Raw genomic sequence first — 24,927 nt, 5'->3', positions numbered from 1 at the left:
AAGAGATAATTTGTTTGACCAGCAGGGGTCAGTAACGTTCAGATTGAGATCATGTGTCTGACCAGCAGGGGTCAGTAACGTTCAGAAAGAGATCATGTGTCTGACCAGCAGGGGTCAGTAACGTTCAGATAGAGATCATGTGTTTGACCAGCAGGGGTCAGTAACGTTCAGAAAGAGATCATGTGTCTGACCAGCCGGGGTCAGTAACGTTCAGAAAGAGATCATGTGTCTGACCAGCAGGGGTCAGTAACCTTCAGAAAGAGATCATGTGTTTGACCAGCAGGGGTCAGTAACGTTCAGAAAGAGATCATGTGTCTGACCAGCAGGGGTCAGTAACGTTCAGAAAGAGATCGTTTGTTTGACCAGCAGGGGTCAGTAACGTTCAGAAAGAGATCGTTTGTTTGACCAGCAGGGGTCAGTAACGTTCAGAAAGAGATCATGTGTCTGACCAGCAGGGGTCAGTAACGTTCAGAAAGAGATCGTTTGTTTGACCAGCAGGGGTCAGTAACGTTCAGATAGAGATCATGTGTTTGACCAGCAGGGGTCAGTAACGTTCAGAAAGAGATCACGTGTCTGACCAGCAGGGGTCAGTAACGTTCAGAAAGAGATCATGTGTCTGACCAGCAGGGGTCAGTAACGTTCAGAAAGAGATCGTTTGTTTGACCAGCAGGGGTCAGTAACGTTCAGAAAGAGATCGTTTGTTTGACCAGCAGGGGTCAGTAATGTTCAGAAAGAGATCGTTTGTTTGACCAGCAGGGGTCAGTAATGTTCAGAAAGAGATCGTTTGTTTGACCAGCAGGGGTCAGTAACGTTCAGAAAGAGATCATTTGTTTGACCAGCAGGGGTCAGTAACGTTCAGATAGAGATCATGTGTTTGACCAGCAAGGGTCAGTAACGTTCAGAAAGAGATCATGTGTTTGACCAGCAGGGGTCAGTAACGTTCAGAAAGAGATCATGTGTTTGACCAGCAGGGGTCAGTAACGTTCAGAAAGAGATCATTTGTTTGACCAGCAGGGGTAAGTAACGTTCAGAAAAAGATCATGTGTCTGACCAGCAGGTGTCAGTAACGTTCAGAAAGAGATCATGCGTCTGACCAGCAGGGGTCAGTAACGTTCAGAAAGAGATCATGTGTCTGACCAGCAGGGGTCAGTAACTTTCAGAAAGAGATCATGTGTCTGACCAGCAGGGGTCAGTAACGTTCAGATAGAGATCATGCGTCTGACCAGCAGGGGTCAGTAACGTTCAGAAAGAGATCATGTGTCTGACCAGCAGGGGTCAGTAACTTTCAGAAAGAGATCATGTGTCTGACCAGCAGGGGTCAGTAACGTTCAGAAAGAGATCATGTGTTTGACCAGCAGGGGTCAGTAACTTTCAGAAAGAGATCATGTGTCTGACCAGCAGGGGTCAGTAACGTTCAGAAAGAGATCATGTGTCTGACCAGCAGGGGTCAGTAACGTTCAGAAAGAGATAATTTGTTTGACCAGCAGGGGTCAGTAACGTTCAGATAGAGATCATGTGTTTGACCAGCAGGGGTCAGTAACGTTCAGAAAGAGATACTTTGTTTGACCAGCAGGGGTCAGTAACGTTCAGATAGAGATCATGTGTTTGACCAGCAGGGGTCAGTAATGTTCAGAAAGAGATCTTTTGTTTGACCAGCAGGGGTCAGTAACGTTTGTTTGACCAGCAGGGGTCAGTAACGTTCAGAAAGAGATCATGTGTTTGACCAGCAGGGGTCAGTAACGTTCAGAAAAAGATAATTTGTTTGACCAGCAGGGGTCAGTAACGTTCAGATAGAGATCATGTGTTTGACCAGCAGGGGTCAGTAATGTTCAGAAAGAGATCGTTTGTTTGACCAGCAGGGGTCAGTAACGTTCAGAAAGAGATCGTTTGTTTGACCAGCAGGGGTCAGTAACGTTCAGAAAGAGATCATGTGTTTGACCAGCAGGGGTCAGTAACGTTTGTTTGACCAGCAGGGGTCAGTAACGTTCAGAAAGAGATCATGTGTCTGACCAGCAGGGGTCAGTAACGTTCAGAAAGAGATCATGTGTCTGACCAGCAGGGGTCAGTAACGTTCAGAAAGAGATCATGTGTTTGACCAGCAGGGGTCAGTAACTTTCAGAAAGAGATCATGTGTCTGACCAGCAGGGGTCAGTAACGTTCAGAAAGAGATCATGTGTCTGACCAGCAGGGGTCAGTAACGTTCAGAAAGAGATAATTTGTTTGACCAGCAGGGGTCAGTAACGTTCAGATAGAGATCATGTGTTTGACCAGCAGGGGTCAGTAACGTTCAGAAAGAGATACTTTGTTTGACCAGCAGGGGTCAGTAACGTTCAGATAGAGATCATGTGTTTGACCAGCAGGGGTCAGTAATGTTCAGAAAGAGATCTTTTGTTTGACCAGCAGGGGTCAGTAACGTTTGTTTGACCAGCAGGGGTCAGTAACGTTCAGAAAGAGATCATGTGTTTGACCAGCAGGGGTCAGTAACGTTCAGAAAAAGATAATTTGTTTGACCAGCAGGGGTCAGTAACGTTCAGATAGAGATCATGTGTTTGACCAGCAGGGGTCAGTAATGTTCAGAAAGAGATCGTTTGTTTGACCAGCAGGGGTCAGTAACGTTCAGAAAGAGATCGTTTGTTTGACCAGCAGGGGTCAGTAACGTTCAGAAAGAGATCATGTGTTTGACCAGCAGGGGTCAGTAACGTTTGTTTGACCAGCAGGGGTCAGTAACGTTCAGAAAGAGATCATGTGTCTGACCAGCAGGGGTCAGTAACGTTCAGAAAGAGATCATGTGTTTGACCAGCAGGGGTCAGTAACGTTCAGAAAGAGATCATGTGTTTGACCAGCAGGGGTCAGTAACGTTCAGAAAGAGAGCATGTGTCTGACCAGCAGGGGTCAGTAACGTTCAGAAAGAGATCGTTTGTTTGACCAGCAGGGGTCAGTAACGTTCAGAAAGAGATCGTTTGTTTGACCAGCAGGTGTCAGTAATGTTCAGAAAGAGATTGTTTGTTTGACCAGCAGGGGTCAGTAACGTTCAGAAAGAGATCGTTTGTTTGACCAGCAGGGGTCAGTAACGTTCAGAAAGAGATCATTTGTTTGACCAGCAGGGGTCAGTAACGTTCAGAAAGAGATCGTTTGTTTGACCAGCAGGGGTCAGTAACGTTCAGAAAGAGATCGTTTGTTTGACCAGCAGGGCGTCAGTAACGTTCAGAAAGAGATCGTTTGTTTGACCAGCAGGGGTCAGTAACGTTCAGAAACAGATCGTTTGTTTGACCAGCAGGGGTCAGTAACGTTCAGAAAGAGATCATTTATTTGACCAGCAGGGGTCAGTAACATTCAGAAAGAGATCGTTTGTTTGACCAGCAGGGGTCAGTAACGTTCAGAAAAAGATTGTTTGTTTGACCAGCAGGGGTCAGTAACGTTCAGAAAGAGATCGTTTGTTTGACCAGGAGGGGTCAGTAACGTTCAGAAAGAGATCGTTTGTTTGACCAGCAGGGGTCAGTAACGTTCAGAAAGAGATCATTTGTTTGACCAGCAGGGGTCAGTAACGTTCAGAAAGAGATCGTTTGTTTGACCAGCAGGGGTCAGTAACGTTCAGAAAGAGATAATTTGTTTGACCAGCAGGGGTCAGTAACCTTCAGATAGAGATCATGTGTTTGACCAGCAGGGGTCAGTAACGTTCAGAAAGAGATAATTTGTTTGTCCAGCAGGGGTCAGTAACGTTCAGATTGAGATAAAGGTGTCTGACCAGCAGGGGTCAGTAACGTTCAGAAAGAGATCATGTGTCTGACCAGCAGGGGTCAGTAACGTTCAGAAAGAGATTGTTTGTTTGACCAGCAGGGGTCAGTAACGTTCAGAAAGAGATCGTTTGTTTGACCAGCAGGGGTCAGTAACGTTCAGAAAGAGATCATGTGTCTGACCAGCAGGGGTCAGTAACGTTCAGAAAGAGATCACGTGTCTGACCAGCAGGGGTCAGTAACGTTCAGAAAGAGATCATGTGTCTGACCAGCAGGGGTCAGTAACGTTCAGAAAGAGATCGTTTGTTTGACCAGCAGGGGTCAGTAACGTTCAGAAAGAGATCGTTTGTTTGACCAGCAGGGGTCAGTAATGTTCAGAAAGAGATCGTTTGTTTGACCAGCAGGGGTCAGTAACGTTCAGAAAGAGATCATGTGTCTGACCAGCAGGTGTCAGTAACGTTCAGAAAGAGATCATGCGTCTGACCAGCAGGGGTCAGTAACGTTCAGAAAGAGATCATGTGTCTGACCAGCAGGGGTCAGTAACGTTCAGAAAGAGATCATGTGTTTGACCAGCAGGGGTCAGTAACGTTCAGAAAGAGATCATGTGTCTGACCAGCAGGGGTCAGTAACGTTCAGAAAGAGATAATTTGTTTGACCAGCAGGGGTCAGTAACGTTCAGATAGAGATCATGTGTTTGACCAGCAGGGGTCAGTAACGTTCAGAAAGAGATACTTTGTTTGACCAGCAGGGGTCAGTAACGTTCAGAAAGAGATCATGTGTTTGACCAGCAGGGGTCAGTAACGTTCAGAAAGAGATTGTTTGTTTGACCAGCAGGGGTCAGTAACGTTCAGAAAGAGATCGTTTGTTTGACCAGCAGGGGTCAGTAACGTTCAGAAAGAGATTGTTTGTTTGACCAGCAGGGGTCAGTAACGTTCAGAAAGAGATCGTTTGTTTGACCAGCAGGGGTCAGTAACGTTCAGAAAGAGATCATGTGTTTGACCAGCAGGGGTCAGTAACGTTCAGAAAGAGATCATGTGTTTGACCAGCAGGGGTCAGTAACGTTCAGAAAGAGATCATGTGTCTGACCAGCAGGGGTCAGTAACGTTCAGAAAGCGATCATGTGTCTGACCAGCAGGGGTCAGTAACATTCAGAAAGAGATCATGTATTTGACCAGCAGGGGTCAGTAACGTTCAGAAAGAGATCATGTGTCTGACCAGCAGGGGTCAGTAACGTTCAGATAGAGATCATGTGTCTGACCAGCAGGGGTCAGTAACGTTCAGATAGAGATCATGTGTTTGACCAGCAGGGGTCAGTAACGTTCAGATAGAGATCATGTGTTTGACCAGCAGGGGTCAGTAACGTTCAGATAGAGATCATATGTCTGACCAGCAGGGGTCAGTAACGTTCAGATAGAGATCATGTGTTTGACCAGCAGGGGTCAGTAACGTTCAGATAATGATCATGTGTCTGACCAGCAGGGGTCAGTAACGTTTAGAAAGAGATTGTTTCTTTAAATAAAATACCTTCCACGTCTCTCAGTATCTGACCTTGAATCAAAGGATTGTTTTCATTCCAACAATATTCTATTGATGACCTCCTTGTCATTGGCGCCTCCTGCAGGTCAACGGCTGCCTCCTCGACCCGCTGCCCCCCCAGACCGTGCTCAGAAAGGCCTCAGTCTCTTCTCCGAGCAACATGATGGAGACGTCGATCGACGAGGGCATCGAGACGGAGGAACCCGACCCCGAGGACGACCCTCCTCACCTCCTGCTGGCCTATCAAACCTCACGCTTCGGGCAGCGGCGCCACACGCTCTCCGAGGTCACCAATCAGCCGGGGACGTCCAACCAAGGTGAGACCCGTCGACATCGTGGCCTGACCTCAATAATCCACCGTCTTCTCTCAGGTAAACTGTTCGCTCATCATCCCTCCATGGGAAGCGCCGACTCCGACATGGGCTACGATATGGGCTCCATTCAGAGTGACATGGGTTTACTGGAGGAACCTTCTCTCGCTGACCGGTCACCGGGGACCAGGTCCAGTCACACTGTGGGCCCGACGTCCTTCCTGAACCCTCGTCCCACCAACCCAGCCATGGTGGCCCTGACGTCTCAGCACAGGGAGACCCACAACCGATCCCCCATCAGCTTCAGAGAAGGTCGTCGAGCCTCGGACACGTCGCTCACTCAAGGTCAGAGCAACCGTTTTCAGCTACACCTTGTTCACCTTACCTAGTTAGTTACCTATACCTAACCTAGTTAGTTACCTAAACTAACCTAGTTAGTTACCTAAACTAACCTAGTCAGTTACCTAAACCTAACCTAGTTAGTTACCTAAACCTAACCTAGTTAGTTACCTAAACCTCACCTAGTTAGTTATCTAAACCTAACCTAGTTAGTTACCTAAACCTAACCTAGTTAGTTACCTAACCTAAACCTAACCTCATCACACGTACATACAACATTCTTCAGTCAGTGAAGGTTTAATCACGTGTTGCATCAACATCCTGGTTTCAAAGAGTGTTCCTTAAATGAAGAATCTATTCTGCCTCAGTGCGTGAAAGTTGCTGGTTTGATTCCAGGGTCACTGTGGATCTAGAAAGAACTTCAAACTCTAGTTCAATGTTTCAGTAACATCTGGACATTGAAGCAACAGTTGATCAGTGAAAAGTTTGTCAATGTAAAAACTAAGAGTTTGTGGTTCAAATGAATTTGTGGCTTTTTATAGTTTTACCATGTTTTTGTGTTTGTTTATATTGAAATATTGACACCTTTTTATCCATTTCAAGTCGTGAATGACGACAAATACATTTGTTAACTCCAGGCCTGACAGATCGAAGCTGAATCTAATGGAACTCTTGAGATTCTTGCTTCACTTCTTCGTTCCTTCAAAAACTTCAGAAACACTTTTGCTCGGAAGAGAAACTAAATACGTTTCTTCTCCTTCATTCACCTGATGATCCCAGAGCAGCCGTCCTCACTCCTCTAATTCATCCCCCTCTTCTCTTCCTCACATACTGTTCCTGCTGATTCATCTTCTGAACCAACATTTAAAGGTTTCCTCCCACATTCCACTCAAACCTCCTCCCATCGGCTTCTTGTCTCACCTGCTGCTAAACCGTTACACAACATCCACGTCTTCCTTCATTCATGCTTGAGCTGCTTCACTGCAGACTTTCACGTGGAAACAGAATCGACTGGTTCATCGTTTTCTCATTCAATGATGTTTACTGTTGATGCGGCAGCTTCTCCTGCGTCAGACTCTTTAAATAACTCGCATCACCGTGAGTCAGACCAGCAGCCGTCAGAGGGGCTCGAATGTACACACTTACATGTACACACTTACATGTACACACTCACATGTACACACTCACATGTACACACTCGCATGTACACACTTACATGTACACACTCGCATGTACACACTCGCATGTACACACTCGCATGTACACACTCACATGTACACACTTACATGTACACACTTACATGTACACACTCACATGTACACACTCACATGTACACACTCACATGTACACACTCACATGTACACACTCGCATGTACACACTCGCATGTACACACTCACATGTACACACTTACATGTACACACTTACATGTACACACTCACATGTACACACTCACATGTACACACTCACATGTACACACTCACATGTACACACTCACATGTACACACTCGCATGTACACACTCGCATGTACACACTTGCATATACACACTTACATGTACACACTTAAATGTACACACTCACATGTACACACACACTTACATGTACACACTTACATGTACACACTCACATGTACACACTCACATGTACACACACACTCACATGTACACACTTGCATGTACACACTTACATGTACACACTTACCTGTACACACTTACCTGTACACACTCGCATGTACACACTCGCATGTACACACTTGCATATACACACTTGCATGTACACACTTGCATATAGACACTTGCATGTACACACTTACATGTACACACTCACATGTACACACACACACACACGTACACACTTTCATGTACACACTTACATGTACACACTCACATGTACACACACACTCGCATGTACACACTTGCATGTACACACTTGCATGTACACACTTGCATGTACACACCTACATGAACTAACTTACAGGTAAGGTAAGGTTAAACTTTATTGATCCCTCAGGTCTCCTTCGGGATTTTTTTTTTTTCCAATAGCCACAAAAATACAGCAATTTTTCATGAAAAATTGTCAAAATAAAATAAGAACAAGAACAAAGAGAAACAAAGAGTTACACACTTGCATGTACACACACACACACACACACACTTACATGTACACACTTAAATGTACACACTTACATGTACACACTTAAATATACACACACTTACATGTACACACTTGCATGTACACTCACACGCACACACACACTTACGTGTACACACACACACACACTTACATGTACACACACACACTTGCATGTACACACTTAAATGTACACACACTTACATGTACACACTTGCATGTACACTTACACGCGCGCACACACACACTTACGTGTACACACACACACACACTTACATGTACACACACACACTTGCATGTACACACTTAAATGTACACACACTTACATGTACACACTTGCATGTACACTCACACGCACACACACACTTACATGTACACACACACACACACACACACGTCAGCGCTGCGGTCTGCTCAGACCTCAACGAAAGGTGGTAAGATTTTTTCATTTCCTCTCTTTAATTCGGCCTTTACTACCGAGTTGACGTGAGTGACAGCTGTCAGTCACGTGACATGTTCTCATCAAAAGATCCCGCTCTGCTGTCAGTGACATCATCAGTGATGTCATCGGTGCTGAATGTAGGACTTCTGAATGTTCGCTCCATTACTAATAAATCCTTTATTCTTAATGATCTTTTCACAAGAGTTCATTTGGATTTATTATGTCTTTCTGAGACTTGGCAGAGAGAGGAAGAGTTTATTCATCTGAACCAACTCTGTCCAGTAGGGAGCGCTGTTCTGGGGAAGCCTCGCCTCTCTGGTCGTGGAGGAGGTCTTGTTACAGTTTTTAGGGAGAGTTGTTCTTGCGAAGTGATTCAGAATTCACACCCAGGAATTCACTTATTTTGAATCTCAGATGATCTTGGTTGGTTCTACAAGACCTTTCTATTGTGTGTCAATCTACCGTCCGCCTGGTCCTGCGGCGATGTTCTTGAAAGACTTTAGTGACTTCTTATCTTCCATTATTCAAATCTGTTCTTATTCTTGGAGACTTTAATCTTCATGTTGATGACGTCACATCTTGTTCTGCTAAAGAACTTTTAACTTTAACAGAAGCCTTTAATTTTGAGCAACATGTTTCTGAACCCACTCATCAAAAAGGCCACATTTTAGACTTAGTTTTTACTCTTGGCCTGAACATTTCTAATGTATCTGTACATGATGTCCATCTGAGTGATCATTCTCTTGTTTAACCTGGACTTCATCCCTGAACCTAAGCCTTTGAAAGTTAGGTCTCAGAGGCGTGTCATCTCAGCCGATACTGCAGACAGTTTTTATGCTATGTTTGACCGTCTTTCCTTTGATGCTCAGACGTGGACAGTTTGATTCACTGTTTCACTGATCATTGTGTTGAAATACTGGATCAAGTGACACCTGTTAAATCGAACTTGAAAATTCAGAAAAAACGGTGCCCTTGGACAAATGAAGATCTCCTGAGTCTGAAGAGACTTTGTCGAAAGACTGAGTCTGGAAGTCCACTAAACTTGAGGTGCACAGACTTCACCTCAGGGATCTGATGTCTTCATACAATGAGATGGTGGAAACTGCTAGATCTGATTACATCAGAAAACTGGTAGCAGCAAATAAGAAAAACCCCAAAGTGTTGTTTGACACGATTAATTCTCTCGTGTCTCCTGCTCCTCAAATCACGTCTGTCTTCTGTGAAGGTGACAGCAATGCATTGTTAAGGTTTTTACTGACAAAATTAAATTGATCAAAGAGAAAATCTCTCTTTTGTGTGGAAACTCTGCTGTGTCTGAGCCCCTCTCCTCCTCTTGGTCTTCCTTCACTGCTGTATCTTTGGGTGATATTTCGGCACTAGTGAACAAGATGAAACCCTCCTCTTGCTCAGATGACGTCCTTCCTTGTAGGCTTTTTATCAAAGTATTTGATGTAATTGGCCCCTGAGTTACCAATATGGTGAACCTCTTCCTTTCCACAGGGGTTTTTCCCAATTTATTTAAACCATTGTGGAGCCTCAGCTCAAAAAGCCTGGCGTAGACCCAACTGACCTCAGTAATTTCAGGCCTATTTCTAAGCTCATTTTCTTGTCCAAGATCTTGGAGAAGGTGGTGTCTGAGCAGCTGTTCCTGGATCAGAGCGACATCCATGAGAAGTTTCAGTCTGGCTTCCGTAAAATCATTCAGAGATTTCCTGATGTTTCTTATCACATGTTTGCTGATTACATCCAGCTCTACTGCTGAGCCCCAGAGGCTGAACTTAGTCAATTGTTGCTAGAAATCAAACAATGAGTGAAAACACTTTGAAGCTAAATGTTGACAAAACTGAAACTCGTGGATCAGAATCTACTGATGGTTCCTTAACACGGTTCAGGACCAGAGGAGAGAAATCCTTCCAGACTGTTGCTCCTAAGCTTTGGAACCATCTCTGTGTTTGATGATCTACTGACTCCTTAAAGAAACATCTGTGTTTGATGATCTACTGACTCCTTCAAGAACCATCTGTGTTTGATGATCTACTGACTCCTTCAAGAAACATCTGTGTTTGATGATCTACTGACTCTTTCAAGAAACATCTGTGTTTGATGATCTACTGACTCCTTCAAGAAACATCTGTGTTTGATGATCTACTGACTCCTTCAAGAACCATCTGTGTTTGATGATCTACTGACTCCTAAAAGAACCATCTGTGTTTGATGATCTACTGACTCCTTCAAGAAACATCTGTGTTTGATGATCTACTGACTCCTTCAAGAAACATCTGTGTTTGATGATCTACTGACTCCTTCAAGAAACATCTCTGTGTTTGATGATCTACTGACTCCTTCAAGAAACATCTCTGTGTTTGATGATCTACTGACTCCTTCAAGAAACATCTGTGTTTGATGATCTACTGACTCCTTCAAGAACCATCTGTGTTTGATGATCTACTGACTCCTTCAAGAAACATCTGTGTTTGATGATCTACTGACTCCTTCAAGAACCATCTGTGTTTGATGATCTACTGACTCCTTCAAGAAACATCTGTGTTTGATGATCTACTGACTCCTTCAAGAAACATCTGTGTTTGATGATCTACTGACTCCTTCAAGAACCATCTGTGTTTGATGATCTACTGACTCCTTCAAGAAACATCTGTGTTTGATGATCTACTGACTCCTTCAAGAACCATCTGTGTTTGATGATCTACTGACTCCTTCAAGAACCATCTGTGTTTGATGATCTACTGACTCCTTCAAGAAACATCTTAAGACGTTTTTATTTGTTCAGGCTTTTCCTTCATTTTCTGGAACTCCTGTTGTGTTATCAGTTTAATCTTGATCTTTAAAGTATATACTTTATTGAATATTGTTTTGATTGTTTAAGTGCCTTGTGACCCTGGTCTGGAAAAGCGCTATACAAATAAAAACGGATGCACAAACACAAAAATGCTCGCACATAAAAAAAGGCGCACATGCATGCATACCCAAAGACTCACATGCACGCACGCACGTCATCAGTGGAGGTTCTAATAACACATTTGTGAATATAATCGACTTTGAATGTTCTGGATCGAAATCTTCTCCTCAAAGTTATTCAGTCTCCTGTATGTTGGCCTCGATGTATGTTCTCCTGCCAGAGTGTGATGTGATGCTTTTGCTCGTAGGTCTGGTTGCATTTCGACAACACCTGCAGCACCTGGCGAGGACTAAAGGCATCCTGGAGCTGAACAAGGTCCAGATGTTCGTGGAGCAGATGGGATCTGGACACGTGGACGCTCTTGGTCCCCTCGTACCCCAACATCATCTAAACAATCTCCTGGAGGTCAGTCTTGGTGTCACCCCCGAACACATGACACCCTGACACTGTGTTCACCCTGACACTGTGTTCACCCTGACGCTGTGTTCACCCTGACGCTGTGTTCACCCTGACGCTGTGTTCACCCTGACGCTGTGTTCACGCTGACGCTGTGTTCACGCTGCCGCTGTGTTCACCCTGACGCTGTGTTCACCCTGACGCTGTGTTCACCCTGACTCTGTGTTCACCCTGACTCTCTGACTCTGTGTTCACCCTGACTCTGTGTTCCCCCTGACTCTGTGTTCACCCTGACTCTGTGTTCCCCCTGACTCTGTGTTCCCCCTGACTCTGTGTTCCCCCTGACTCTGTGTTCCCCCTGACTCTGTGTTCCCCCTGACTCTGTGTTCCCCCTGACTCTGTGTTCCCCCTGACTCTGTGTTCCCCCTGACTCTGTGTTCCCCCTGACTCTGTGTTCCCCCTGACTCTGTGTTCCCCCTGACCCTGTGTTCCCCCTGACCCTGTGTTCCCCCTGACCCTGTGTTCCCCCTGACCCTTTGTTCCCCCTGACACTGTGTTCCCCCTGACACTGTGTTCCCCCTGACACTGCGTTCCCCCTGACACTGTGTTCCCCCTGACACTGTGTTCCCCCTGACACTGTGTTCCCCCTGACACTGTGTTCCCCCTGACACTGTGTTCCCCCTGACACTGTGTTCCCCCTGACACTGTGTTCCCCCTGACGCTGTGTTCCCCCTGACACTGTGTTCCCCCTGACACTGTGTTCCCCCTGACACTGTGTTCCCCCTGACACTGTGTTCCCCCTGACACTGTGTTCACTCTGACACTGTGTTCACCCTGACACTGTGTTCACCCTGACACTGTGTTCACCCTGACACTGTGTTCACCCTGACACCGTGTTCACCCTGACACCGTGTTCACTCTGACACCGTGTTCACTCTGACACCGTGTTCACTCTGACACCGTGTTCACCCTGACACCGTGTTCACTCTGACCCTGTGTTCACTCTGACACCGTGTTCACCCTGACACCGTGTTCACTCTGACACCGTGTTCACTCTGACACCGTGTTCACTCTGACACCGTGTTCACCCTGACACCGTGTTCACTCTGACACCGTGTTCACTCTGACACCGTGTTCACCCTGACACCGTGTTCACCCTGACACTGTGTTCACCCTGACACCGTGTTCACCCTGACACCGTGTTCACTCTGACACCGTGTTCACTCTGACACCGTGTTCACTCTGACACCGTGTTCACTCTGACACCGTGTTCACCCTGACCCTGTGTTCACCCTGACACTGTGTTCACCCTGACACTGTGTTCACTCTGACACTGTGTTCACTCTGACACCGTGTTCACTCTGACCCTGTGTTCACTCTGACACCGTGTTCACTCTGACACCGTGTTCACTCTGACACCGTGTTCACTCTGACACCGTGTTCACCCTGACACCGTGTTCACTCTGACACCGTGTTCACTCTGACACCGTGTTCACTCTGACACCGTGTTCACCCTGACACCGTGTTCACTCTGACCCTGTGTTCACTCTGACACCGTGTTCACCCTGACACCGTGTTCACTCTGACACCGTGTTCACTCTGACACCGTGTTCACTCTGACACCGTGTTCACCCTGACACCGTGTTCACTCTGACACCGTGTTCACTCTGACACCGTGTTCACCCTGACACCGTGTTCACTCTGACACCGTGTTCACTCTGACACCGTGTTCACCCTGACACCGTGTTCACCCTGACACTGTGTTCACCCTGACACCGTGTTCACCCTGACACCGTGTTCACTCTGACCCTGTGTTCACTCTGACACCGTGTTCACCCTGACACCGTGTTCACTCTGACACCGTGTTCACTCTGACACCGTGTTCACTCTGACACCGTGTTCACCCTGACCCTGTGTTCACCCTGACACTGTGTTCACTCTGACACTGTGTTCACTCTGACACTGTGTTCACTCTGACACCGTGTTCACTCTGACACCGTGTTCACTCTGACACCGTGTTCACTCTGACACCGTGTTCACTCTGACACCGTGTTCACTCTGACACCGTGTTCACTCTGACACCGTGTTCACTCTGACACCGTGTTCACTCTGACACCGTGTTCACTCTGACCCTGTGTTCACCCTGACACTGTGTTCACCCTGACACTGTGTTCACTCTGACACTGTGTTCACTCTGACACCGTGTTCACTCTGACACCGTGTTCACTCTGACCCTGTGTTCACCCTGACTTCCTAACATCAGAGCAACATTCAAGCAGATCCTCGTAACGCTTCCGTCCTCTTCATACTTTTAATTTGCCTTCATTTCATGAGGTTGTGTTGATCGTGTGGAACATTCCATGAACATGATGGACACACGGACTCGATCGCACAACTCTAACCCATCAGAGGAGAAGGAGTGACCGACCTCTGCCGCTGTTCTAACGTCTACTGCGTTTGTTTGAAGGGTGAAGTGTCCAAGCAGCAGGAAGGACTAGCTTTATACCAGACCCCGCTTCTGTCCCGCAGGCAGAGTCTGGAGACTCAGTACCTCACTCACAGACTTCAGGTACAGCACTCACTGTGAGGTCCAGCCTCGGGTGAAACCTTCATTAGTGTATACTGTATCTCAGCAGACGTTCAGGATATTAAACATAGTAACTAGTTTAATGAATCAACACAAAACTAAGATGCGTCGTTTCAACACCAAAGAAAACATGTTTTTTATCACCAGCAAGATCTCGTGCTTTCAAGTGTTATTTGTGGAAAGTAGTCGCTGGTGAAAAACATTCTAGTTGATCTTACATTTTCCTGCTTATCCTAAATATTACATGTCAATATATAACTTTAATCGAATCACTTTAGGCTAATGATGGATTTGCAGCGTCTGGATGATGCACTTTAATGTCAATCCAAATAGTACCACGACATTTAAAGATATGCTGATTATAATGTTTATGATATATAATATATATTATATGCTCCTTGTTTAGATGCAAATGTAAACGTGTTCTAATTATAAATCAAACAGAATAAACTACAATAAACTAAAGGAAACTTATTAACAAACTGTGCAGTGTTTTTGTGAGTTTTGTAGAAAGTATCTGATGTTCTGGTGAGAGAAGTATTTGATGAACGATGACACAAAAGATTATGATCAGTTTATCAATGAACATATATTTGATGAATGTGAAGACTTGTATACCAAATGATAAATGTTGATGATTATTTTAAAGCATAAAAAAATTATAAATGATAATAATAAAGTATAAAAAGATAAATGCATGAAAAAACACCCAGCGGTGGGAGGGCAGCGCTACAGCGCCCTCTATGGGCCACTGTTTGTAGAATAATATCTTGAAAGATCTTCTGACACAAATGTCAGTCTCTTCGTGAGTTTGGTTTACTGCTGTTTATCTACTTAAAAACTGCTGAATTAAACAAAAACTAACATTACGCTTCCTGGATGTGAAGATAGTATTGTTAGTGATATTATCGCTGACCTCATAGTTTGGCTTTTCTTACGACACATTGTCTTTTTTCTATGAATTATTTGCCAGGTTTGAATCAAAAACAATATGTTAAGATCCATCTAGAACTTGGTTGTTCTCAACCTCGCAATCTTTTGTCTGAGGTCTGAATAAAAAGGACCATCAATGTCAGGATGTGGAGCTGGAGAAAGATCCTGAATGAAGTCCCACGTGTCTCTTGTGTCTTGAAGGCCAATGTGTTGGCCAACAGTCCAGCTAACAGTCCAGCTAACAGTCCAGCTAACAGTCCAGCTAACGGTCCAGCGAGCTGCCAACTGTTCTGTAAGGAGACTCCCAGGAGTTTAGAGCAACAGCTGCAGGAGCACAGGTAACATCGTACCTTCATGTCTGTCCTTGAGGATCAACCAATGATTATTATTATTGAAGTCTGGTCCAGCAGGACTTTAAGTCATGATCATCTTCACGCTGACCATCATTCATGTCATATTATTTCACTCCATTCATTCTTTGCTGCACATACTCTTGTAATTACTCTTCAGTCCTGAGACAGTGTCTGGTGTAAAGTATTTGTTACAAAACATGTTTTCTTCATGTAGTATTATTTAATCAAAGAACGAAAAGACACTAACATACAGTTGTTGGAAAACATAATTAATTCTCTTTTTTGTAAGATAATCTAAATAATTTTCCATGAAGTAAAATCACAAAGTTAATTATTCAGTTCAGGTTTTATGATTTTTTTTTGTTTTACAATAATCTTAAAAATAATAATAAAATCACAATAAAGTCTTTCAATATAAAAACTATATTTAACCAAATATACCAAACATGTTAGTTTAGGTAGAACTTTATTGATCCTCATGTTATTGAAAGTAAAAAACCTTACCTGACCCTGACGTATGGAAGCCTCTTCAGTGACTGAACCTTGTGTCTCAGGCTGCACCAGAAGAGGATGTTCCTGCAGCAACAGTCTCAGGGGCTGCAGACCTACTTCAACCAGATGCAGATCGATGAGCGCTCGTTCCAGACCCTAACCCAGACCTCCTCTGCAGACATGGCTTCACAGATCTCCCCTCAGGGTCCCTCCATGTCCACGGCCCACCAGCCTCCACCTCATCAGCAGCCACACCCCCCCTTCAGCCACCCTCACACCCTGACCCCCCTCATGGAGCCCGGAGAGACCCTGCTCTACGACCCCTACATGTCTCACTACAGCCAGCCTTCTGGACCTCACCTCGTCCTCCAGCACCCACAGCAACACCACGCCTCCCTGGGGGGTCTCGGCTTCAGCTTCTCGTCCGAACAGACCACGGGACCCCTGACCGAGTACGACTTCGCCCTGGACATGAACCTGCTGCCCCCCCCGACCCCCGGGGAGTCTGCGGCTCCCCCTGGACAGGTTCCTTCAGAGAGTCTGGCTCTGCCCGAGTTCCAGAAGTCGCTCCTGGACAGTGAGATGATGGAGACGGTGGACTCGCAGCACGGCTTCGTTCTGGTCAACTGAGTGAAACCAGCAGAGAAACTGTGACTCAACGAACCTCAGCAACAAGTCCTCGACCTCTGGAGACGTCACGTGACATCAGAGCTTTTCTAGTAGAATGTGAAGGAAAAAGACCCTCGTCCGTCACATCCCCGTGAAATCAGAAGGTTTCCATGACCTTCAGAAGTATCTGAGGGGTCACCAGGAGAACTGGACTTCTGCCTTCATGTGATGCCCTAAAATGCTGATCCATCACCTTCTGAAGGACCAATATTTAAAATGTATTTCCTCCGTAACTACTGAGCCCGACTTCCCTCAACACTACTGAGTCTGCGGCGACGGCTCGTGTCAATAATGTTTGGTGATAAACTGTCGATATTTTCGTGGCAATACTGAAGCAATATTAATCCTTGATGTTCGGGGGGAGGTTGACCTGTGCGTCCCATTGGTTCAGAAGGATGACATCACTGGAGCCGATGATGTAACCAGGAGATTATTCTCACTGTGTGTGTGTGTGTGTGTGTGTGTGTGTGTGTGTGTGTGTGTGTGTGTGTGTGTGTGTGTGTGTGTGTGTGTGTGTGTGTGTGTGTGTGTGTGTGTGTGTGTGTGTGTGTGTGTGTGTGTGTGTGTGTGTGTGTGTGTGTGAGGATTTCTTTGCACAGTTCAGATCTTCATCAGCGAGGACTGTTCAGTCGTGTCGCACATCTGAAGAATGTTTTCTGTCCTGAACATGACGTGACCAGGAAGACGTGGAAGTCACTTCAGATTAAGACGCTCCTGGATTATCTGACAGATTGTCGGTCGAAGCTTCAGGTCACAGTTGGACCAACACTCGTCCGTTTTGTGTGAAGATCCACTGAAAACATGGGCTTCATGTTGAGAAGTTCACATCAGAGACGCATTAATCAATGTTGATCAACAACTAACACGAGTGGATATCAAAGTATTCACAACCTTCTAAATACTCGTTGATTATGATCACGTGATCGTTTTAAACCACGTTATGATCGGTTTCACTCAAACGTGAAGGATTCAAAGTCTTGTTTTTATAAAATAAGGAACAACATTAACAAGTTTGATCAGGACGTCAGTCAATGGAAACAAAACACTTCATCAGGGAAACTCCTGATGGATCGATTTGGACTCATTGTCTCCTGAGACAGAATCTCTTGCTGAACATGTTCGAATGAAGCTCATGTTGTCATGAAACACACTTTTATGACGGAACTGAATTCTACGCTGAACAAAGGAAAAGTGCTTGGATTGTGTAACTAAGATTCAGACATCTGAACAGTTTTTGGATACTTTTCTGTATTTGAGTGTTTTAACCTGGAGATCCATGGGATCCTTTGTACACGAGGCCCCGGTCACTCACAACACTTCAAATCCCAGTTCAGAAAAGAAAAAACCTTCTCTTTTAGTGAAACGGGTTAAAAAAAATGCTACACACTTTGGTGTGTTGGTTTGTGCGTCAGCAGACTTGATCTGAAACTATTAAGGTGCCTTTCAATGAGACGCTTGTTAATCACTGAAGTGTTGTGAGGCTCGATGGTGGATCATGTACGATTGTGTCTCTGGTTGTGGGTCAGGGTTGATACAAGCAGGATCTGTGGAAGTAAATACTGGAGCACTTTGGACAGAAGGAATATATGTAGCCGAGAGTGAGCGGAGACTCATCGCCTTCGTTCTCTCTTCCCCAACAATAATGGACGCAACACTTTCACTGATTGTTCATTTCATCCGAAGAAGATACTTTTCAGTTCAAGGCGAGTGTTCTTTGTACAAACTTAGTTGTGTAGTGACACTAATCTTGTGTTGAACGTGAGTAGTGTTCAGTGTGCCTTTTACTTTTCTTTCAATTCTAAATTAAGAATATAAAATGTACCATTTTGTTCTGGTTGGACCCTTTTTCTCATTTCTTTGCCTTTTTATTCCAAAAAGTGGTGGAATCAGGTTCGACAAAGGTACCAAAAACCAAAGTCCCTCCGAGGATCCCTGTACGACCCACCATGTGGTGTTTGGAGCTTCTCTCTCAGCTTCTGTTCCCGGATTCTTTGTTGGTCGACCAGTGTTTGTCAAAGTATTCTAGCAATATTCCTCTGAATTCTAGTGGTTTCCACGTGTCATAGTTTCGTTCTGATAAACTAAAACGCATCAAGTTGTGGATAGAAAAACACTTTTATATTTACCAATTTGATGTTGGCCACACATAAGCTAACTTGCTGTTGAGATTAAAAAGGTCTATTGAACAGATTGTTTGTTTTTCTTGTGTCTCGTCTTTGCTTCACTATCTTACCAACAGCATCCAAACAGAATTTGTCACTGAGGTCAGAATGGATTGGAAGGAGATCAGTGTCACCATGATGTCGTCTGACAGAAACATGTTATCTATGTGCCAGGATTATTCTGTGCTTTTGAATATTTCCAAATTCAAATACATTTTACGACATGTTAAACTAACATTTAAATGATGCTATTGTCTTGGTATCAAGATAAAGTGGAGCCTTTCCCAGTATAATGGGCTGAGATGCAGGGGACACCCTGGGCAGGATGCCAGTATGTTGCAGGGCACACAAAGACAGACAACCATTCACACATGCTCTTGTACCTATGGACAATTTCCCAAGGTTCTCACTCAACCTCTGTATGTTTGAAAGGTTTTCTCTGCCTGGAATTGAACCAGCGACCTGAGGCGACCGCGCTAACCTGCGCCAACACTTTTCTAGTGGCCAACTTAAAATCATCAAATTGTTTACGAATTCTGTAGAATCCAAGTAGTTGGGATTTTATTCGGCCTTCAAAGATATTTTAATGTCGGCTTTTGTTATTTGCAGGATTTAAATAACCGACTCGGCTATAGAGTCTTGTTGCTTTACAAGACTCACGGAGAACTCACCGTCAGAACCACCACAACAACAACAACACCGGACCAGAGGCCTATTGCACAAAAGTAGGGTTTGAAATCCAGGATAAGTAAGTAAAATGGGTTGATGAATCCAAAACAAGGGCGTCCAGGTTTACTTGGTTGAACAAAGACCAAGACGACACAGATTCATCAAGTCAAGCAATCCTGGATCAATGCAACACACGCTTCCTCAACCAGACCCTGCGATGGATCACAGATTCACTGATGCACTGAGACAACAAGACCACTTTAGAACCTATGAGGAACTCAAAGACAATATTAAAATACAGGAAAAATTGCTTAATATAATCCTGAGCCAAACCATGTTCATGTTTGTTTAATTAGTCACTTTAAAGCTTTATGAAAAAAATGAGTATTTTCTTTGTGGCTTGATCGTCTAGTGTTATGATCCTGGCTTTTGGTGCGTAAGGTCCTGGGTTCAAATCCAAGACAACTCTTTAATATGTTGTCTCTTGCACTACCTAGAAATGTGTCTACTGAAGGCTGTAAGTGGCTGAAGCATTGAGCGTTAGTTAGTTAGTTAATGTTAGTTAGTCCTGACGTGATATGATTGTGGCCTGCATGAGGAAGAAGAGCGCCCCCTACAGTGCCGTCATTGATAGACTGAGACAATGCTGCTGTGCTTCATGATGATGACAGTGGTCGGCTGTTCTGAGACCAGTGTGTTTTGAATTATTTTCGTTAATATGCATCAGATTTTAAGTTAAATATTCACCGGTAAATAAATGTGTTATTTTTCATTGATTTGATTGAGTTCTTGGTATCATTGTACACATGTATCATTGTATACCTGTTAGTATCATTGTACACATGTTAGTATCATTGTATACATGTTAGTATCATCTTTAGTTTTGAAAGGCAAATAACATTTTATTTGTATATCCCAATTTTACAGTTTGACACAAAGTGTTTTTTTGCTTTGGTTTATCCATATGTATGTTTATAACATATATATGTTTTAGTATAGTCTGTGAAAAAGTGTAAATGACAAAATAATCAAAGATAATCAGTTAAATGATGTAAACTAATGATCCCACATGTTTAAATAATCACAGAGGGTCTAGTTGAATGTTTGAGAGTGTGAAGTGTGAAGTTCAATAAATATTGATTTGACTTCTGACTGAGATAAAGGATCTTATAGATGCTGGAACGTAGCCTGGTCTGGAGCAGCTTCACAGAATAAATCTCATGGTAACTGATGTCATAACATCCCACGTTCCTCGATCCCTTTGTGCATAAGGACCATGAATAAATTGAGCCAGAATAACCAAGATAGTCTTAATCCCTGATCATACTTTTGTGCAATAGGTCTCTGGAAACAGACAAACAAACAAACAAGCAACAAGAACATGTGAAACCAGTACAATATGTCTGGGATGCTACTAAAAAATAATGACATACATTCTCTTATGTAATCGTCCATTACTTTTGGAAAATAAAGTCTGTTAAAATTATGTTTTTTTTAAAGGTGGTCGTGTCCAGAAACCAACTGTTTAAACTGAGTTAGTTTCAACAATCAATCGTTGAAACTCTAATGAAGTCTATACAATTATATCCATAATCTTTGTTATTTTTCTTTGATCCATGTTCTTTATCTTTAGACTTCGATTGTGTCATTTTGCACTTTCTTTTCATTGCACTTTGTTCTTGTTTCATGAATCTTTCGTCTGTGTTGCCGTAGAATTTCCAGAAGGAGATCTGCAGAGGATTAATACAGTTTATCTAATATAATCACACTTTCAGATGCATACGATGTAAATGAGTATTTTTTAATCATGGAAACAACGTTCGGCTCTTGCTCAAAGGTCGGTGGATTTTAATTATTTATACTCAATTTTTTACATTACATTATTATTTTTCACATATAATTACATATACATTTAAACACGAAAGAGCATTTAAGTTTGTTAATTATTTTCCATTAAAAAGGACATACATGGCAAATAATGAAGTTGATGAGTTAACTTTTTTAATTCACCAATAAAAAACAAATTAATGTTACCTACCTACTTACGATCAGCAAAAACCCATTGTCTATTGGCGACACCAAGTGGCGAGACAAAATTACTACACTCAATAAAATGCATTCATTTTGTGAAACAGTTTTTATTTTTATTTTGGATCCTAGACTTTCATGAATCCTACAGACTTTCATGAATCCTAGAAACTTCATGAATCCAACAGACGTTAATGAATCCTTTAGATGTTAATTAATCCCACATATTTTCATGAATCCTACAGACTTTACGAATCCTGCAGACTTTTTGAATCCAACAGACGTTAATGAATCCAACAGACATTAATGAATCCATCAGACTTAATGAATCCTAGAGACTTTCATGAATCCAACAGACGTTAATGAATCCTACAGATGTTAATGAATCATACAGACTTTCATGAATGAAACAGATGTTAATGAATCCTATAGACATGAGACCTATAGACTCTCATGAATCCTACAGACTTTCATGAAACCAACAGACATTAATAAATTCTCCAGATGTTAATGCATCCTACAGACTTTCATGATCCAACAGATCTCATGAATCCTAGCAACTTCATGAATCCTACAGACTTCACAAATCCTACAGACTTTCATGAATCCAACAGACATTGATGAATCCAACAGATGTTAATGAATCCTACAGACATGAGTCATATAGACTGTCATGAATCCCACAGACGTTAATAAATGATCCTGATGTTAATGAATCCTACAGACTTTGATGAATCCAACATACCTAATGAATCCTACAGACATGGCTGTGTTGATTGAATGTCTGTTGTGTATCGATATGAAAGTGCTGCGTCTCCTTCTTGTTTATTTGTATTCATAATTAAAGGGTTAGGGTTAGGGGTTAGGGGTAGGGTTAGGGGTTAGGGTTAGGGTTTAGGGTTAGGGTTAGGTTGATTGGGGGTTTTTTTTGTAACCGGGCACGGGCCAGTGTGGACGGAGTCCGACCCACGTCTGTTGGAAAAAAGGAAGAGAGAGAGAGGAAAAAAAAGGGAAAAGAGGAAGGTATGGGCGGGAATCAAACCCAGGTCCAGAGAATAATGGGGCAGGTGATTAACCCATTTATCCATGGAGGTCTTGTGGAGTTACTGTGGGTGGGAAGTGGAGTCAAGAAGTTAAATGGAAAAACACGATTAAAAAATATATAAATATATGCGGGGAAAGAAGGGGGAAAATGTTTTTTATCGGGGGTTAAGGGTGGTTAGGTTTTGAGTTAAGGGTTAGGGTAGGGGGGCTTAGGGGGGTGAGGGTTAGGTTTAGGGTTAGAGGGGTTAGGGTTAGGTTTAGGGTAATGGGGTTTAGGGTTAAGGGGGTTAGGGTTAAGGGGGTTAGGGTTTAGGGTTAGGGTTGGGGTTAGGGGTTAGGGTTAGGGGTTAGGGTTAGGGTTAGGGTTAGGGTTTAGGGTTAGGGTTAGGGTTGGGGGGGTTAGGGGTTAGGTTAATTAGAGTTAGTAACCGAGTACAGGTCCCGTGCTGTGTCTCAAATCGCATACTAATCTTAGTATGCTAGAAGTTAGTATGCATCAGTTTAGTATGCATACTAACTAGTACGCAAATTCTCCGCAGATAGTATGTCTCAAATCAAACCCTGAAGCTACACACTAACCGGAAATCACATGACAGCTTCTTCTTCTACTTCTATTTAACGATGATTGCAATCAGCTGTTCTAACGCTATCGACACCTGCTGGCACCACGGTTCGCAGCTTTGTGAGAAAAAGAAATAAAGAAAAATATGGATAATGAAATATTCGAGAGATATTTACGCCGCTATCAGCAGCGAAGACGTCTTATCCTTCTATTGCTGGCAGAAAATGTACCTGTAAGTATATAAAATATAAATTATATATATATATATACATATAGAGATTATTGTTATTATATATATATATATATATATATATATATATATATAGAGAGAGAGAGAGAGAGAGAGAGAGAGAGAGATAGATATGCATATATATATATATATATATATATATATATAATTTTTTTTACCTGATAAACTGTCTTCTTTGCTAATAAACTTTATGTGAAGGAAGGAAAGATGGGAAAAGGCAGCACAGACTAGAGTAGGGATGAAAAAAAGAAAAAACGTAGGTCTGTGATAAAGGGAAGGACAAAATTATTGTGGATGGAAGAAGGAAACAGATTGGGATATACATATCAGCATTGTAAAAATTCCAATATTAAAATAAAGTCTCAAAGTGGATACTGAGCAAGACTTAGACTGGATACTGGATACTGAGCAAGACTTGCACTACTGCATTTTATAGCTTATTTCAGTCATTCAAAGTGCAATACAAAGGAAAACAACAAGATTTACTTAATATAACTTTATTAAAACATGAACTTTTTTTCCTCCAACAGGCTCCAAACCCCAGGCAGTACTGCCAACTAAATGCCACAGTGCCACTTTTGGCACTGTACTTTGATGGTGGAGACCTCCGTCCCGACTTCCGCCTCTCCAGGGCATCTTTTAATGCCCTGATGGTTGCCCTTGGCGAGGCGAGTGACCATGGCTGGGGACCTGTCATTGAGGCCTTAGTTTTTCTTTTTTGGTTGGCCAGTGGGACCTCTTATCATGTGGTCGGAAGAGCTTTCGGCATGCACCGAGCCACAGTCCACCGTGCAATACATAACACAAGCACGAAGGTCCTCACCCTCCTCTCCAAGGTCGTCCGTCACCCGACAGAAGAGGAACTGCCACTGGTGGGAGCTGGTTTTGCCAGTTTGGCTGGGACAGCAGCGTTCCACAATGTTGTTGGCAGCATTGATGGCTGCCACGTCCGGGTGAAGCCACCCGCCCAGGACGCAGACTGTTACCTGAATAGAAGATTATTTTATTCTATTCAATTTCAAGCTGTGTGTGACCACACAGCTAGATTCATTGATATTTGTGTGGGATTCCCAGGCTCTGCACATGATGCAAGGGTGCTGAAGCACAGCCCTCTCTACTATGAACGGAGGTACCCCCCACCAGGGTACTGTATCATAGGAGACGATGGCTACCCCTGCCTGCGCCAGCCCATCGCCCTGTTGACGCCGTACCGCCAGCCTCTCCACAACCATCTTCAGGCCCTCTACAACGCCCGCCTGGCAAAAGCCAGATGTGTTGTGGAGAGAGCCTTTGGGATCCTTAAAACAAGGTGGAGGTCCATCTTCCTGAAGGCCTTGGAGGTGGACGTCGGTTATGTCCCGGAGGTGGTCGCCT

The 24,927-nt window shown here is 43.7% G+C and overlaps 1 protein-coding gene across 2 annotated transcripts in view; it reads left to right on the top strand.

Annotated features, from left to right (window-relative positions):
* sik2b (salt-inducible kinase 2b) overlaps window positions 1-19,024 on the top strand; it is a 59,725-nt gene extending 40,701 nt beyond the window's left edge. Inside the window, exons 10-15 of one of the 2 annotated variants that reach the window (XM_087794799.1) lie at window positions 5,356-5,587; window positions 5,642-5,926; window positions 11,656-11,813; window positions 14,272-14,373; window positions 15,526-15,662; window positions 16,232-19,024. In XM_087794799.1, the coding sequence (XP_087650925.1) occupies window positions 5,356-5,587; window positions 5,642-5,926; window positions 11,656-11,813; window positions 14,272-14,373; window positions 15,526-15,662; window positions 16,232-16,799 (1,482 nt within the window). In that variant the 3' untranslated portion in view covers window positions 16,800-19,024. Of the gene's footprint in view, window positions 1-5,355; window positions 5,927-11,655; window positions 11,814-14,271; window positions 14,374-15,525; window positions 15,663-16,231 lie in introns of both variants that reach the window. The other variant, XM_087794798.1, reaches the window with a different exon arrangement.
* The last annotated feature ends 5,903 nt before the right edge of the window (window positions 19,025-24,927 follow it).

The sequence above is a fragment of the Callionymus lyra genome, chromosome 7 (genome assembly GCF_982586985.1).
Source record: "Callionymus lyra chromosome 7, fCalLyr1.hap1.1, whole genome shotgun sequence".
Lineage (NCBI taxonomy): Eukaryota > Metazoa > Chordata > Actinopteri > Syngnathiformes > Callionymidae > Callionymus > Callionymus lyra.
Note: the sequence above shows the minus strand (reverse complement) of the source record. Positions and strands in the feature narration are given on the sequence as shown.